The sequence below is a fragment of the Aphelocoma coerulescens genome, chromosome 3 (genome assembly GCF_041296385.1).
Source record: "Aphelocoma coerulescens isolate FSJ_1873_10779 chromosome 3, UR_Acoe_1.0, whole genome shotgun sequence".
NCBI classification, from domain to species: domain Eukaryota; kingdom Metazoa; phylum Chordata; class Aves; order Passeriformes; family Corvidae; genus Aphelocoma; species Aphelocoma coerulescens.
Window position 1 is genome coordinate 58,991,722 of NC_091016.1, and position 18,629 is coordinate 59,010,350.

Genomic DNA, 18,629 nt, shown 5'->3' on the forward strand with positions numbered 1-18,629 from the left:
GTTTTTTTCAGATTTTGTTTGTCTGTATTGGCAATATACCAGTAAAGGCGGTAACACAGGCAAAGTTATTTCCCTTTTTATGGGGCCCAAACACTTTTGTTGAAGATAAAAACACAACTAGTGGAAGAAAACTCCATGGCCAAATTAGAGTGGAAGAAATGATGCATTTTAAAATACACAAAATGTTACTCTATTGAATTTGCACTATTAAAAATGCTGGGGTAATTATACAAGGATCTAAAACAAGCAAGTTATTTTATTCTGTAAGGGAAATAAACATGTTCCCATAGCATTAAAGAGATTATTATCAAGAACCCTTAATTAAATTTTTCTTACATGTAGGCCACAAAACTCAACTTAGTCTCTCAAGAAAAAAATCAATAGCATTCTGTACCAAACTATAACTTCACAGAGGGTTTTAAGCTAGGACTCATCAATGTTTTACTACAATGTTTTTTAAACCCACTATATACAGCAAAATTCTGCATTTCACTCCAATTATGTTTATTAGGAAACAGAATTCCACTTAATTTTCATAAACATCTGACCACAGATCAGGGATAGCAAGTTATGCCACACAAACCACACATGGCTTGCAAGAAATGGACATTCAGGTACAATGCTGATGCTGTGCAACAAGCCGGGCAGCATTTTGTGTTGGCACACTGAGTGCTACATCCTTTTAATCCCCAGGTACAAGCCAGAGACAGGCTGGTTGTGGCTTTCAAACCACATGTTTATCTTAAAAGGAATTAGTGGGGTTGAAGTTGACTCTTCACAAACCAGAATCAGCTTGAAAAACTGCATTTTCCCTAGCAAAAGTTGCTCCCAGGCTATTTTGCCAGAACAGTTTTGTATGTCTTCCACCCAATGCAAATCATGCCAGAGAGTTCTGTGCCAGGTGCACAGAACTGCAAGTCCCATGAAAATGACTGCCCATTGCCTTCACTGGCAACATTCAGGTCAGCAAAGACACAGTTACAGAAATGCTGCACTTGCCTCTTTCAAAGGTCAGGAATAAATGTGATGACTGCTCATCAAAGTATCTGCAGAAAAATCTTCCAACTCGAACAGCTGGAAGAAAAATGTCAATGCCAACCAAAGGACATAACTGCATGCCACAGACAACAGCCAGAACATCGTTCTTTGAGGTCTCACAGCAGGTAGCAAAGGAATGGATTTTTTTTTTTTTTTAAATAACAGATTGTTTAGTTTATCTTGAACCAGATACATTTTACCTGCTCCTGCCAACTGCCTCTGGAACACTGCTGTGTCAGATATTACTCCTTTTAGCCTCTGCTTTACTTGGAGCTTTTCACTTTCTGATGACTCTTAAGAAAGGAGTAAGAATTAGAGCATGATAGAGGTGTATGAAAGTGGCCATTGTGAAAGGGAAATTGGACTTTTATTTGTTTCAGCCTTAAAAATGCTGGGGGTAACTAGGAAAAAAAAAATGCTCTTGTAAAAAGATGGCTAAAAAATCTCATCTCATCCAGGAAGTCTCTGATGTCAGAGGACAGTCATGCCTTTAGAAAGGCTCATCCCATCTGCTGTTTCAGAGGCCTGCCTGCAGCAGCAGCTTCTGTTAAGCAATCAGTTTATAATGAACTCACATTCAGAAGAGCAGTACGCATTGAACACCTTAAAGCAGAATTGCCATTATCTTAAATCCACCAGCGCCAGAAGTGTGTATAAGATGGACATTAAACCTCTCTCAAGTGTCATACACAGACCATACTGGATATCACTACAGCCACTGCAACTATAGTGTAAGATCAAAGCAATTTACAAATCAATTGGCTGTAGATATGACAGAAATGTAATTATTACTTAAACTCTCAGATATTTCATGAAGAAAAAAGAACTTTTTTGGTGGGGAAAAACTACTTTTGGACATTTTTCACTTCTATTTTTTAAAGGCTTGTACTACCAAATGCCTTGCACCAACACATCAAGTTTCTAAAAAGTTGTCTTGACTTGCACTTAAGCCTCTTGGATGGTACCATAAGAGGTGACATATGGTGTAGTTAAAGATTCATTTTATCACAAGAATGATTATGCACTTACAGGAAGGCTGAGAATGCCAGACTGCCTTCAACAACCTCTGTGGCTCCATTGCATGGCATAGACTCAACATCTGAGAGGCACCATAAATGTGTTAATACTGATTCCAGCAGTCACCTAATTATGACTGAACAAAACCAAAGCAGCCCTGCCTACTGCAGTGTAATGCGACTCTGCTTTTGCATAGGAAGGGAGTGCCGTGCAAGCTTCTGCAAATGCCATCTGGCTTCTGCATTACAGCCACAGTAACAGCACTCATAATTCTCTCTGTAGAACATATATTAATGAATCCAGAGAGCTGATGGAGCTTACAAGCCAGGATCACTGTCATAACGCTGTTTCTCCTGGCAGCAAACACCTCAGGAAGGACAGGATGGGCGTGTGGGGGAATCATAAGAGGGAGAGATGAAGCAGGGGAGGAAGGGAGCTTGTTAAAAAATTAAAAAAAAATAAAAATAAAAATTTTAGAATTTGTGATCAAAGTCCATCAAATAAAATGCTAACCTTCTTCTCCAGCACCAAAATATCCTTCTATGTTGCATGACAAATTTCAGCACAGTAGATAACAAAATTTCACAGCAAGCTTCAAGCTAAAAAATACACCAGAGCTGTGAGACCTCTAAGTTTTGGTTTCGTTGAGAATTGTTATGATCAATTTCTTTGAGATAAAATAAACACTGCAATATTCGAAGTCACAGGGGAGAGCCTGGAGTTTACACATAGGGCATACATACCGGGCTTGTAGGATTCACAAAATACTAGAAACTGGTTAAAAACTTCTCTCTTAATGAAGTCATGAAGCATCTCAGAGTCCGGCACATGTCCTAAACTTTACAGGCTACCACAGCAGCCGCTACAAGAGAAGAGTGAAGCCCAGATGACAGACTGGGAGCAAGAGAGGAGCCAGTGACCTACACAATTAAGAAATCGTATCACAAATGCTATTGCTGTTACTCTTAGCTACTTTTGGAAGAGTCATGCTGGTGGGACCCTGAATAGTGCCTGTCTCAAGTATACCTCTCCCTGATAAACAAAACTGGTAAACTGCTAACTACTGAGGAGGAGAATGCTGGTGTATATTTAAAAAAAAGAACATACTGAAGTTTAGAAAAACACAGAATAAGGCATTACAAACTGCTCTCCTACCGTGTGACCACATTTTTAAGGTGTTTTATCTTAATCCGTAAATAAACTACTTTGTATTTTGTTACGGACTGCAGTCTTGCAGAACACAGGAAGTTCATACAGCCAAAAAAAAAGACAAAGCAAATCTAACAGTGGTTACAAGCATGCAAATGAGGTTTCACTGGAAGTGCTGACAAATAGATGAAAACAATCTGTTCTCTAACATTCTCATGTCTCTCGCTCATCAGCACAATCACTGTAAAGCCAAACCTCCTGCCTCTCAGCATTACTGTTACCAAACAATCTGGTAAGAGAAAGAGTAACTAGCTGGAATAAAAGAACAGATGAAACAGTGGGAAAGTTGCATATTTACTAGAAATAATTCTACTTATAAAAGCCATCATGAGATCTTTCCAATGTGACTGAATTATCACTCATCTAAATTTAACAGCAAACTCCAGAGCACTAGCTTTATGTCAATAGTGGAACAAGGTCACAGGCAGCCTGTAATGTCCCCTTACGCCCTTGACTTAGCAAAGCCCAAACTGTTCTTCGTGTCCTTTGGAATTTAAAATAAATAAATAAGTAAATAAAAATGCCCACAATCAGAGGTCATGCTCTACAAGTAATCTTGTAGGACCTGAAATGGGGAAAATAAGCAACATTAGATTTCCATAAACACGGTACACATGAGGACATAAACAGCAACACAGAAAACCTAGGTTAAACATCAACCTGCCCTTCTGATTTACAGTGTAGTTTTCAAAAGCATACATAGCCTTTTTCAAAGCCATGTGTGCAAGTGCCTATCATACCTTTTCAAATTTTGTCAGCAACTCACGTAAGCTGAAGTTCAGCCCAATCATCATTAAGCATCTCCCGAAGCCTACATTTTCCTGGGATGTCCTCCAAGCCAAGTCTATAGCCTTCAGAAAGTTTCTCTCTTTTTCCACCTATGCAGTTCCAAAATACTCCAAGCGCTCCAGTGCGTGTCCCTCTCCTGGGCTGTGTTTCCCTGGGAACAGTCCACACAGCGCCATTGTCACAGTCTCCCTGTCCCGGCTCCTTCCCATGGGCTGGGCACCCAGGGGTGAGCCACTGACACTGGGTGCTGCTCCTTGCAGGGTAGTCCTGACCTCATGGCACTGTAGGGATGTCCTTGTGTCCACACCTCTCCAGGACTGCCTCCAGCTCACCTCAGCAATGGCCTGCAGGATCCAAGTGCTTCTTGCAGGCCTCAAGGTCAGTGTTTGGTCTCAGTGACCCCAAGTGAGAGAAACTATAACCTGCTGGCATATGATGGGTGGAGAGGAGGAACAAGTCCTTCCATGTTGCTCCATTCAAGGGGAAGAAAAAACAACCAACCAACCAAAAAACCAAGAGAAATTTCTGTCTATGGAAAGCATCAAAAACCAGCTTCTCAGATAAGTTAAAGTGGGATGAAGCACACTTCATCCTAGGAAACACGGTATGACCAGACAGAAGGCCATCTCTCCTCTGCCTTCCTCAGAGCCAGCACCATGGGCTGGTGCTGCTACAGCAGTAACCAGGCACCTCCAGCCCTCTTCTCTTCACCCAGGAGATGCTGAGCCACAGAAAAGCCAAGGCCCATTAGAAGTCGTCTAAAAAGTAACTTTCTTTGTCTATGCAAAAAAGAAAAATGTCCAAAGGATCCTGCTTGCAACCTCCAAAGCCTTCACTGGGGATCTCCTCCTTTGGTGCCGTCTGCTCTGACGGCCGTGTGGTAATCTATCCCCGGCATTTGTTTATTATTGTAATCAGCATCCTCCCTTCCAGCAGCCCTGGTGCTGCTCCGAAGCCAAGCACACTCCCCCTTCCTGGAGGCCTCCCCGTTGGAAAACCACCACCACCCCTGAGGCTGCAGAAAGCCCAGACCAAAACCCCTTGCTCGCCCCCTTTTCCTTCCCCTCAAATGGAAAGGTGGCTGTTCAGTCACTGAGCAAGCTTTGGAGCTGTAAAAGCAACCAGTGCCGCACAAAGCCACCGCGAGCTGGGGCTGCTCAGGAGGGCAGGCTCGGCGCAGCCAGATTGTTTTCCATAAGAGCCTTTGCTCGCCCGCGGGAAACCTGACACCCCATGGGTGGCTGTGAGGAAATCACTCCATTTCAAACCATTCCCACTGGAAACCCTGTGTGCATGTGAAGGCCTATTTAAGCTGCTATTAATGCCTTCCGCACAAACACACATTACTCAACCACCAAAACCAGATTCAGTAATAGCTGCCAGCAAGTCAGCAAATGTATAATTAAAACCAAACCAGCAACCCATCACTTGCGAAACCCGTTACAACTAATTCTCCTATGAACACATTGGGTAGCACATGTTGCTTTTACTTTTATTTTATTTCACCCAACCATCATATGAAGTACCAATGAACTGACCAGTAGCAAAACTATCTCTAAAATTATTCTGAGCTAGTGGATTATACTAATATATCTAGTATGAGTCGGGATTTTACAAATAACTCTGAAGGGGGGGGAAAATATTGGCATTAGTAGGATTTTTACTTGGTTTATTTGTACTTTGCCTCCTGTCTGTATGTTTTATGTGGGCATATTACACAAACTGCAGAAGTGCTTGCAAAATAAACTCAGGAAAATTTTCCAAAGGTGACAGAACTAAAACAGCTTTACAGCCCATATAACGGATCAGCTCAAACAGTCTGAATTTATTCCACTGCTTCTGCAAGCAAAAAGCCTATTTATCATGTTCATATACTATTCTTTTCCAAATTAACTATTTACAGGAGGAAAAACAACAAATTAGAGTGAAAAAGTAAAACCATTCTGCAAGAGATATAACTAGAATCACTATTTGAGAATCTCCTTTCTTCTCCTGCAAGACAAAGTTTGGATCCTATTCCCCTGCACACTAAGGCCTTCTGCTGCTCTTGGAAAAAAAAAACCCCGTGCAAACCAGAAATGAACAGCCTTTAGATCCACTTCAGAGCTGTTAGTGCATATAAATAAAAATGGGTGTCAGGCTGGATTATAATGAAGCTTCATAACTCCAGGACTGAATCCAAATATACAACATTAATTTTACGTTTGGTCTCAGGTTTCCTACTTAAGTAACTTGTTTTCCAATTTTCATTTTTAATCAAAAAAATCATACATTCTAGATCTCTCAGCACTATTACATGCAAATGAAATGCCCTCTAAGGTGCACACGGTACCATTCTGCATAATTCTATAAAAGGTTATCAAATATTTATATATACACATGATGTTGGACCAATGCTGCCAGCAAAAAAGCTTTGAAAATTGTACTGAATAATGACTTTTTCAGTTGCTCTCTCACATGAAAGCACACTGCAGTATTTGAGAAATTCTGAATTTGTAGAAGACAATAAAGTAACTGAAATAAGTTCTATGCTGACATGGGTTTAATATAGCCTCTGCACCGCCAGCAGTTCTGTAGATATGACAATGTCAGATTGTAAGCTCCAAAAATACAACATACATTTTAAGACCACTTTACATTACTTATTGCTACTAAAGTTTTTAAAGTTTTCTTGATCAGCTTCATCACAATCTTCCCTTAAAAATAGCTCTGCATACACTGTTGGCAACAAAAATGCAAATTTTATACTGAAAACTACTGTTATTACACAGATGAAATATTTGAATTGTAGAGACCAAACAAATTCACATTTTAGAGTGTAAGCTCTCCTGATCTACAGCTGAAAACAAGCACAACACCAGCTGTAACAAAGCATCCTTCCAAAGTGCTCTTGTAGATGCTAAGACCCACAACTGGGAATTTAAGACACTGGAAACAACATACTGCTGCAGAAGATTGTGTGCAGTGAAGCTTTTTGTTACTTTTGGTATTAGAGTGGTTTGGTGCATTTTCTCATGTGTCTTAAATAAGAACATAAAACTGGATAAAAATAAAACAACCAGCTAACAGCATTTTATAGCCATTGGTAATGTTACTAATGGCAGCCTGCAAAATGCAAGGGCTGTCAAAAGAAAAGCACTTCTATCAATGGTAGGAAAAGGATGGTCAGCACAGCAGCCTGTAACACACAACTACAATCACATCTGCTGGAAATTGTTTTTAGGTGTGAGTTCTGAAGTGCACACCCCACAAATCCAGGCTTAAGAGCCTCATCATTTAGCAAGGCATAATGCAGAGATTATAGAACTAATAGCAGAATTTTACATCTAAAACCTTATTACTGCAAAGAATTAACTAAAACCCTCCTACTTTTATCAAGTATAAATTCGGAAGCAACTGAATGTTAAGATACTGCAAATGAACCAGCAAAATCAATGAAACCAAGCCTAGGTAAGGAGGAAAAAAGTTATTCCATTTCTACTTGAAATAAAAATACCTGATCAACTTGGAGGTGATCTTACACACACCTCTAAAGTTCAATTTCAGAAAAGATAAAAGTCTTTGAGACTTTACTGTGTGAAACAACATTAGATATGTATACCATAAAGAATTTGCTTCACACTTGAGATGATGTGCAAAATATGCAAGAAAACTGTCATGCTAAACACAACTTGATTTTGGAATGCAAACTAAAGAAAGGGGAAGGTTTTTTTTCTTTTTCTAGAAGAAAAATATAAAAATAAAGAACAGCAAGAACCTTAAATTAATGAGGTTGTTTATACTAGGAACATACACACATCTTATGTGACTCACAACAGCAAGTAATGACAACAAAAAGATAAAAAGAAGAGTGTTGCCTTGTGTGACTCAGATGTAAAGGGCACAGAGGTCAACTGGCTGTTACAGCAAGTCAATACATCCTGTTTTCTCTCAAGACATGCAGCTTCAGGCAGAAACACAAAAAATCCAGCAGTTCAAAAGCACTGTGCTATTTTCACCTGCCTTGAAAAATATCTGGTGTCAATCTGATCAGACCAGGAGGGGGAAATGCCCTCTCCCTTTCTACAGCAGGTCAGCATTTACAATGCAGAGTTAACACACTGCTCCAGCAAGGTCAGTCCTACACTGAGGCTTATTATCAATTGAACCCAACATAAAGGTTTCAATTAAGCAGAGGCTCACTGATAACCTCTGCCAGAAGTCAAATCACTTAAGCATCACAGTACCTCAAGGACTAGCAATTCATCAGCACAAATGGACAAATAAAATTCTTACAATAAAGACCTACAAGTGGCAGGATAAGACAAAAGTGACATAAATATGATTACCAAAATTACCAGTTCGGTATCTATTATAGTGGCAATTGCAACGCAGATCATGAATTACATGAACATTCCTAGAACTTAGAGCAAGGCACTGCAACCACTGGATTTGTCCTTTTTTTTTTTTTTTTTTCTTTCCCCTCTATGACTAAAGGTATTGGTTTGCCTTGGAAGGTATTTTTACAGGGATTAACCAGTCACATTCAGTGGTTTGCCCTGTGCAGTATCTGCCACATTCAATGACAGAGTTGTGCATTAGGTAAGCACGACAGATTGTGGCCTTTCTCAAACAAATGAGACAAGACTTTAAATCTCAAGAACAAAATTCGGTAGAATTCTAGATGTAGTGTTGATGACAGGCAGTGCTGTACTGCCATGAAAGATCAGTAGAGGACTGGGTGGTTTGGTGGTGGGCTTTTTTGCCCTCTTATTTTTAACTTGTTTGGACAGCACATGGCTTTCAGCTTTATGAATCAACCATGATTTTATAATGATTTAGTCTTAAATATAAACCCTTGTGTTCTTTGCGCTTCCCAGAAGAACCTGGCCCTAAAAGCAGAATGTTTCAAATATACTCAAAACACAACAAAAGAAGGAAATATCTCAACTAAGAGAAATTAGATGTCAAAGGGAAGTATGTAGGAAAAGTACCACCATGGCATATATTTCTTGCATAGGACATTACAAAATTTACTGAACAACAGACCAAGATTTAAATTCCACTTATGGGACTGACCAGAACATGAAGATTTGAATCATAACCCTAAATGACAGAATGAAGGAGGCAGCAGAGAGTATGGAGGAAATCTGGTTTTTATGCCAGGCAGGAATTCCCTCATCAGGTACTACTTTCTGGTCAGTACTGGTGACTAAATAAAATGTCAGCAGTCTTATCAGCAGTCCATAAAGACTTCACTGGGGAAGCCTCCTGTAAAACTGTTAGTTGCCTTTCCTCCTCATTTCCCTTCTTAAGGTATTTGGTGTTTGCTTGCAATAATCACACTGGAAATCAGAAAGTGTCGGGGCACCTCGTGGTCTGTCTTAAATAGCATTTTTAACACTGTTCTCTTTGCACGGAAATGAAATAAACACATTATCTTAGATATTAACATTTTTATTTAAAAGGGTAAAACTGAAAAGAAGGTGACTATCTAGTGGTGATATAACATGACAGACTGCCAAAGCAAGACATCCAAAAAAAGATTCTACAAGCAGCATTAACCCACACCCAGAGTAAATATCCAGTTTCCCAAGTTTGAGAAATTGGACTTCCAGTATTTTGGCCCAGCCTGAAAAATGTTTTCCTTAAAAATTTTCTTGACTGTAACAAAAAGTTTTATAGCTTTCTGACAGCTTAGTGCAATAAAAGCCTCATTAAGTCCATGCATATTATACATCTTGAAAAGAGGCTTATTCATATATTTATTACTTAGTAAAGGATACCCATCTCTCGAGATACTAAAACTGATCAATGAAAAGATGATTAATTTAGTATTTTGTAGACAAGTACTCAATCCAAGTAGTGAAAAGACCACAAAAATACATTTTAATTTCAGAGTTTGTATTAAATAATTGATAGACATCTTAAATTCTACAGCACTAATTCAGTATCTGTGGATTAAAATCTCATTCAAATAATGTATTGCAGTTTCCTCTTATTTCACTTCTTACCAATAGCATTAGACTCAAGTGCCTAACATGGATTCAGTGCCATTTCAGTTATCCTATGTAATTTATCATTTTGCCACACTCCAAGGTTAAGTACCTTCTGACTCAGTCTGTCCATATATTATGCCCTAGCTTGTCTTATATTCTCAGCTAACTAAGTGGCCTTATCTTGCAGGAAGGAGAAGTATTACCTGGATCTAGTTGATTTTTGGGTTTTATGGTCTTTTTGAAAGCCCCTGAGAATGGGACTCTCCCTATCCAATGAAAACTCTATTCTCAGCCATAAAAAAACGCTTCAGCTGTAAGCTTTCCAAAAGCCAACTTTTCTGTTATTTGAATATTGGCTAGGCATTTTAAAAGAGTTAAAAGCAATGTAATTGGTACAATTTCAAGTAACTTTTTGTCTATGAAGTGAGTATTCTTAAAACATTTACCAAGGAATGAGCCTCTATATCAACTTTAACATTGCACAAGAGAAGAGCAGTAAGAAAATTACTCTTGGTAGTATAGCAAATGGCCATCTACTAAGAGGTTCTATCAAACCACAGGTGGTCTATTTCCTAATCAAGCAAGAAATACTGAAGTGTACCACTGCAATCTACCAGAAAGGTGAAGGTTTTGTTTGTTTTCAAAGTTCACTAAAAAAGATCAATGACACTGGACTACAGGGATCTTCCACTAACATTTAAAATAAATCTTTTCATGCTGTGGAAACTGCATCAAAGGAGCAACCCACAATGCTTCACCAAACTGAGCTTTTGCTGTGAGTGGAGAAAGAAGAGTATCTGATGGGAGGCTTATTTTAAAGGCCTTATGACTGATACCAGAGGACAACCTCATGTTCATCTAAATTAATTTTCAAACCACAGAATTAAACCTTAAAAACTGGTTTTAAGATTAGGGTCTAAGTGTTGTAATGCAGAAGGAGTATTCATTCTTCTCATTAACTGTGTAATGATCCTCCAACTCTGCAGTTAGATAAATTAGATGAATAAATTATATTCCTGTACCTTCACTGAACATATGAAGAGAACAGGGTTTTAATTTTTTTTAACTGAACAAGTTAGTACTTATTAAATCGTTAAGTGTTACAGGTAAAATAAAAAGCCCTAGAAGTCTAAGTTCTGATCAAGGATGACAAATACTCAGTGTTGTTAAGAGATGAAGTTATTCTATTTTGTAGCCAACACAATTGGGAAGAATCATGCTTACATTCATTGTCTAGAACTCAAGCACACTGAAGGAACACATGAGAGGTATCTGTGCTGGAGTGACAGTTCTGCTATTCAGATATTTTTATATGCACATGTAATCATGAATTAATATTAATTACTTTTATCAGTGAGGCAAAATGGAAAAATTGTGATGCAGCACTGCAAGTTAAAGAATGAAGGTAGAGTACAAATGGAAGAGATTCTTTTAAAAACACCTTCATTTCTGTCTGAAAAAAAGTTTCCAAGGCAGTTAGAAAGCACTACAGAAAGAGGGGACAAGCCTCCTCTGAAGGCCTTTAGAATTTAAGAACAGTAAATAAAAGACTTATCAGGAGGCATCAAGGAAGCCAATCACTGTATGTTTTCTAGCTGAATTTTATTAATTTAATTAACATTAAATTCATTAACATAAAGCTTCCAACAACCATTATCTAAGGGCTTCCAAGGGAATACCATGTGCTCTTAAGTAACAGGATGTTTGAGAGCAGTTTTTCATGTAATGCAGCTGATCTTTCTGGCATCTCCCACAGCAAGAAGTGTTATCCACTGCAGTGCCTGAATAATTGGCCTACAGTCTTTGCTTCACACAGATTGGTTTGGTCTCTTACCTCTCACCTTTTTTTTTTCTCCTAAATTCAGTCTGTGAAGTTATTCCTAGCATTTACCAGAGTAAGAAATTAATGTAAAGTCTCAGTAAGAAGTACACACTTAGATGTACCTTCCAAAGCCACACCATACAGCTCCTGTCTTGTTTCATTTAAAGTAGTTATACATGATTGCTAGTAGCAAATTTGTGTTTGCTTATTCAAGTGTCAAACTAGCAGAAAAAAAAATATCCCTTCTTGTTTACTGATGTACTGTCACCCCTTAGCACGAGGTAAGCAAAGCTCAGAAAACAGGGTGCTTAGGGGAACAGACACTGTGCAGACAGACAGGAGGCTGTCCCCACACTCATGCAGAGGGACTCGCAGCTTGCTGCTGGATTTCCCAGTGCTACTGCTGTCAGCATACTTTTCTTTTGAAATACCCCACCTGAATTAAGTTATGAAGCACTAAACTGAATCTCCACACAGATTTATTATCTCTTTGCACTCTGCGTCATTTTGCTAACTGAAGGCTCTCACAGAGATCTTATCATTGGCCTGTTGACAAAAATAAATAGCATTTACAATTGAAATTATGATAATATTTATTCTTGAAATAAAATGTAGGCTGCATTATCCATAACTGCAGCTTTTGCTCTGGTTTGAACAAGAAGCTTATTTAAATACAACGTGCCTAAAGCTTCTCTAGCCCCACTTTATTACAGGCTACTATACAGGAAACAAATAGGTTTTCAAAATTTATTCAGACAGAACTTTCATTGTTTAATGTTAGTCAGAAGCGCCACTTCCACTGAATTATTTAATGGTTTTATTCTCATTCAACTCTCATTTAAAGTCAAGAACTCCACCTACTTTTGAGAAGCACCCAAGTTTGTGCTGGAGGAAGGAAGTTGAAAATTTGCACACGAAACCTAGAATGAAGGTTAGAGTCAACTTCACAAGGACACAAAAGCATGGGATCACCTTACAGCATTTGCAACTAAATCATTCTTGGCTTTTCATTAGGTAGTAACTTCTTGAAAGGAGGTTTTGGGTTTGTTTGGGGTTTTTTTTTGCTTCACAAAAAAATGGCTAGCACTGAAAAAGTCTGGTCAGCATACAGGAAAATTGGAGGAAATTAATTTTAAAAATATCCACTGCTGTACATTCATTCATATTGAGCATTTTTAAAAAATTTAACACTGAAAATTTAGAGAAAGATTAGTAATTCTGAGGATTCAGATAAAAACTGTTTAACTCTAGGCATGAGAGAGAAAAAGTACACCTGGCAGTCATACTGCTGAAGAAATATAACAGTTCTTATATGTGTGCTAGCACTTCATCCATGTTGGGTCCACGTAGGATCAAATTCTGTTGGCCTTTCTGCATGCTTAAAGTCCCAACACGGGGAGAAGGAGGAGAGGGAGCACATATAATATAACAGAACAAGAATACCACATTAGTTGTGAGAGTGGGAGAACCCAAGGCATATTCATGTCTGTGTGGAATAAATAATTACTAAAATGTAGTTTCTACAGAGGACCAGCAGAAGAGTAAGGCAGTAGGCATGCCTAGTAAGGCATGGCAGGTGAGCACACCCATTTTAAACACAATGATTCAAACAGCTGTGAAGAGCAGAGGCACTTGCCCCTTGCATTTCCCCCCACCTGTGGAACACAGCTGGATGAAGGCTAAGAACTGAACAGTCCAGAGCAATATGTATTCCCAGAACAGGTCCCTTCTGCTGCTACATTTTCCATTTTAGAAGTTTGTGCCCAGTCAGCCATTTAGTGATAATGTGAAAAAGGTTAAACATGGCAAAAGGTAACTCACTGTGAAATATGCAAAATGAAGAAAGACAGAGAGGAGAAAAGAATAAAAAATAAAGTTAAAAGTTAAAGTAAAATAAAATTTTAAAGCATACCCAAAGCCTATCCAGCTGAAAAGTCTCATGTCTTTGGTATATTTAGTAAAATGAAGCTATAAAAATTTCAGGGCAGAAAGGCACAATCAAATGTGCAAGCTGCACCTCTCTCTAAAACTCTTCTTCCTTGCATGTTGCTTGTCTTGCAAAACCACTCTGTTAAATGTGACTTGTTCAACATATTGAACTATATGGCTATTCTAGAGGCACTTTAAGAAGAACAGCAGCAAAAAAACCTTCAAATTGACTGTATACTACTGCAAGATGAAACTTATGCCCTTTCACTTTTAGCCACTGTTTCCTTGAAGAGCAAACAAGGGATATTCTGAGATACCAGCCTGTAATGGATTCTTCAGGTCACTGGCATTTCCCATCAGGACTGTCATCGCAGACCAACTCTAAACTACCCTGAGACTTCTTAATAACTACCAAGGAATAAAAAATATCCACATGTTTGTGCATACATGGTTTCTCTTACCTCTCTGCTTTTCATCCATATATTATAAGAGGGGATACAAGGAGTAAACAGATTTGTAACAGAGCAGATTTGTTAAAAAACAACATTGGATCATCTGTCAAGGATGCCAACTACTTGCAGCAACCCTTGAGACTGTGGAACCTTAAAAGCAATATGCTTCTCATCAAAGCCAGTGTTTATGCACCTAAAGCTAAAGCAAACATGAGTGAAAGCTTGCCTACAAGGAAATGAAGCCCATCAAAGAATAATATTCTATAGCTCCAAATAGTCACTGTAAATGACAAAAGCTTCTTTTTATTGTGTCAGACACTTCCAAAAACAAAGAATCCTCAACTGTTATTACTGAAACTTAACACCTGCTAAAGGAATCTCTCACCTGTAACAGCCTTGTGCATTTTCCTCCAGTACTTGATAAAAGCCATATTTTCTGATCTCACATGTCCCTTGAGAAGTGAGCATTGTGGTGTCTTTGGTTACACCACATTAAGGAACGCATGAATTTGAAACTGAATGAAGTAGTTCTGAGCTCATATTGGGGTCCTACTGAAAACATGACAACATGGGGTAGTTCAAACCCTGCTACACAGAAAAAGTAACTAGCACCACGGTCAGCCAACTTCAAACGTAACTTGAAGTAGTACCTGGGCCATGCTGTCAGACAGGATCACAAATACTCTTTCTTTCAGAGCTACATTATATGCTGACAGTTGGTGAACTGCAGTTTTTGTGTACAACATTCATGAAACTAAATATATAACAGCTTCCTCAGTAACAGCAAAACACTTTTAAGACAGCCCTTTTGCCTATAATGTTTAAAATGTACATCAGACTTCTACAGAGTAGCAGAAAAGATCAGTGGTGGAAATAAAAAGCCAGGCATTTCTCAGAAGGGGAACTCAGGAGGGACAATAAATTTAAAATGCTTAACACTCGTGCAGAGATGGAGCTACCTTACAGAGGACCTGGAAATAACAAAAGACATTCACAAGTAGTGAATTTTTAAAGTTAGTTTTCTTTCTGATGGTTTACTGCCTGTCTAGAACAGCAGAGAAGAAAGCAGCATTAGCAATTTGGCTTAAGGTCTTCAGGGAAAGAGTCTCTGCCCTACTTCAACAATAGCAGTTGCTGAGGCAAATTAGGTCTTTGACAGGGATAAAATGAAGTTCCACTGTAAGCACAAAAGAGCTCCCATTGATTTTGGCCTCTTTCAGCTGATGTAAATAATCAAGTAACCATAAATTTGGCAAGGAATAATTGCTGCTTTATCCATTACACAGAGTACTCAAAAAGGCATTTAAAACCACCTTGAGCAGAAGGAAAAGGAGAAAGGAAAGCTGAGCTTGGACAGTTCTTCTCCTTCATTAAGCTCTATTCTACAATGTCACCTGCAACAACACAATCATCTTTCAGTGGAAGTGTAGAAAGTGGTCTAAACAGTAGGTTGGAAATTCCATGCTCTGACAGGGTCAGTGGGCTCTTAATTCTGCTAAAAAAAGGAATCTATGAAGTTTCATTTAACCTGCAGACAAACTCATTTGAAGGTGATCTGTGAGCAGTGGATGCAGTGATGCATGGCTCCCAATAAATTTTTCTCCAGTTAAACTTCCACATGGCTTCCCTTAGTCTTAATGGAAGCTCAGCTCATGTTCTTGCAGCCTCGACACAACATTTCTTTCACCTGATTTTCGACACTGATTTTCTTTCACCTCTTGACCTGTACGCACAGGACTTTTTCCAGCAGTCATCTCCATTTCAGCCAGTACTCTAGTTAGATTACAGTGTCCCAACAGGACCCTTCTTTATCGAGACAGCTGTTACGTGCTAAGGCAGCAAACACCTTTCTCCCAAGTGATATGACACAGGCATTCCTCTAGACCAAAAGTACTCACTAGTCAGTTTGGGCTAACATCCATGCCTGGGTGGTGTAGAAAGTAAATACATCTCCTCTGGACAGAGACTCTCACTATCACCACAGGGAAATGATTTTGGCTTCAGAAGCTGCTATGAAATTCTTCCAGCTTTGGAAAAGTTGACAGAGTGACCTTGCACGAAGTGCGGGCGTTACCTTCCTATTTCATGCAAACAAGAATCAGGAAGGCATACCCCAAATGAAGGGGGTATAATGATTACTTTTGTTATTTCAGGCACCTACACACTTGGAATCACCTTTACAACAAAATCTGGTACCTCAAGTTTTGTACAATGATAAACTAGTATTTAAACTTGCTTAAAACAGTTGCTGCAGAAATAGTTGGAAATTGACACTTGCATTTCCTATGAGTCTAAGCATGGGGATTCTTAGCAAACCTGCACAGGTCATTGCATCACAAAGGGGCTACTTTCACTAAATAAAAATCATTATACCCCTCACTTTATTTCTTTTTTTTCAAGTAACTTCTTTGGTGATGAATGTCAATGAAAGTTTAAAACTTTTTCTTTCCTCTTTAAGTACATCATTTTGCTAGTGAAGAAAATGGCAAGACACATACATCTCAAATCAGCTTGGATTTGTTCTTAATTAATATAACAGTATTAGTGAAACTTCTGAAGGGAATGAAGGGAGAACCAGAAAAAAAAAGGACCATCATTATTTCATGAAGCACATTAAGCACATTTAGGAATGCTAGGTGACTTCAGAGAATTTTATGTCCATTTTAGTTGTTGCCTCAATATCTCTCAAAAGAACAAAAAAAATGGAGAAAAGCTGTACTGATCTCAGAAGAGCTCAAGTAGTAACGATAAAAAAAAAGTACCTCAAGTTGTCAGGAAAAGAAAAACAGTGTTTATACCAGCCTTTATGTTAGAAAGCAATAATGCCTGAAAAACATGTACAATGGCATCTGTGGATGAAAGAATTACTATTAATTGCTACTTTTATTAAGTTAGGAGATCAGGGACTAAGATGTTCATGAAGGCTCAGGTACCCAATTTAGGTTTATTTGCAATGTTTTTGGAATGTGTGAAGAGGCTGATGATATAGTAGAACACTTACAAAAGAAAGCAAAATTAGTCCAAAAGATTTTAGTAATATCAAGAACAAAGGAAGAGACCAGTAAAACCTAACAAAAGCCAACATAATTAAATTGTATATATTTCAACAATGACATTCTGAAAAAAAACCATGAAACAAAAACTTAGTACCCTGACACCTAGAAAATAGAAAATTTAAAGAGTTTTTAGTTTGATACTTTTGCAAGTACTGCATGACATTGCACTGACTGTTAATTTGCTAAAAGTCAATACCCACTGAAGGCACATGTCCCTTTTGACTGTTGCTTTCTTTTTCCAGGACAGAAAAGATAGTTATGCTGATATGCAGCTGTTCTGCAACAATGAAAATAAAGCATCCAAACATCACACCCATGCTGCATAAACCTCAGTCAGTGTTTCTCATGTTACCATCTGCTGATGTTCTGAATGCCTAGATAAGCACCTGGCCTTGTTTAAAACACCATTAAGATTTATGCTTCTAATTTTTATTTTTAATGGCTCTCAAAATATCCACTTTCAGAAAACTCCATGGGAACAATAACAGCAACACCAAAAGAAAATCCTTCAAAAATGCACAAAAAAATTTGCAAAATCGGTACTGCTTTCTAAATGAAAGCCCATGCAGACCAAGGTATGAACATGCTTAGAAACACCAAAAAATGCTTAGAAACACCAAAAATTAGCCTACACTATTCTTCATTTTTAACAGATTTACCTAAAATAAAGTCTGCAGTATGGCAGCTTTAATAAAAATGGTGGTTCTGTGTGGAAAAAGCTGTTGAAACAAATGCAAGAAGAAAATTCTCATTTACCACTGCATTACAGGAACTGAGATGCTGTAAATTGATGACTAAAAGAAAGGTACATTGAACCCCCCAAAAAATGCAGATTTGTGGTTTTAAGGTATCAAAGATGAGTACAGAACACAAGGACTGGAAATGCAGATCAGATCCACCATCAGTTAGAAAATAAAGCACCAAAACTCAGCTGGCAGACCTTCAGCCTATGAACAAAATCATTGTGCTGAGAGCACCTATCTCTACAACATGAGTGACCAAACAACCTCTGCTGGGCATCGTCTGCAGGCTAACTTGACTGACTTTCAGTAATTCAAATTGAAAAGCTAATTCTTGTTGACAAGATCAACCTAGCAAATATCTGCAGTGAATCGAAGGCAGAAACCAATGACAATACTATTTGACTTGTGACTAGCACAAGTTCTTAGGATTCATTTATATGCAATATACTTGAATATGCAAAATATCAAGTAATTATTGCTATTTTTAAATAAGAAAAATACTTTCAATCTATTGTAACAGCATACAAATTCTGAAGAGGATTAAGGGGATAGCTCTTACAAAGTCCTTCATGTATTTTAAACACTACATCTCAAAA

General features: G+C 38.3%; 1 protein-coding gene across 8 annotated transcripts in view; it reads right to left on the reverse strand.

Annotated features, from left to right (window-relative positions):
* Nucleotides 1–18,629, reverse strand: part of UTRN (utrophin) — a 359,524-nt gene that overhangs the window by 124,848 nt on the left and 216,047 nt on the right. The window contains exon 1 of one of the 8 annotated variants that reach the window (XM_069010455.1): nt 4,005–4,907. The exons of the other annotated variants lie outside the window; for them this stretch is intronic. Coding sequence (XP_068866556.1) covers nt 4,005–4,058 — 54 coding nt within the window. The 5' untranslated portion in view covers nt 4,059–4,907. Of the gene's footprint in view, nt 1–4,004; nt 4,908–18,629 lie in introns of those variants that run through there. 8 annotated transcript variants of the gene reach the window in all.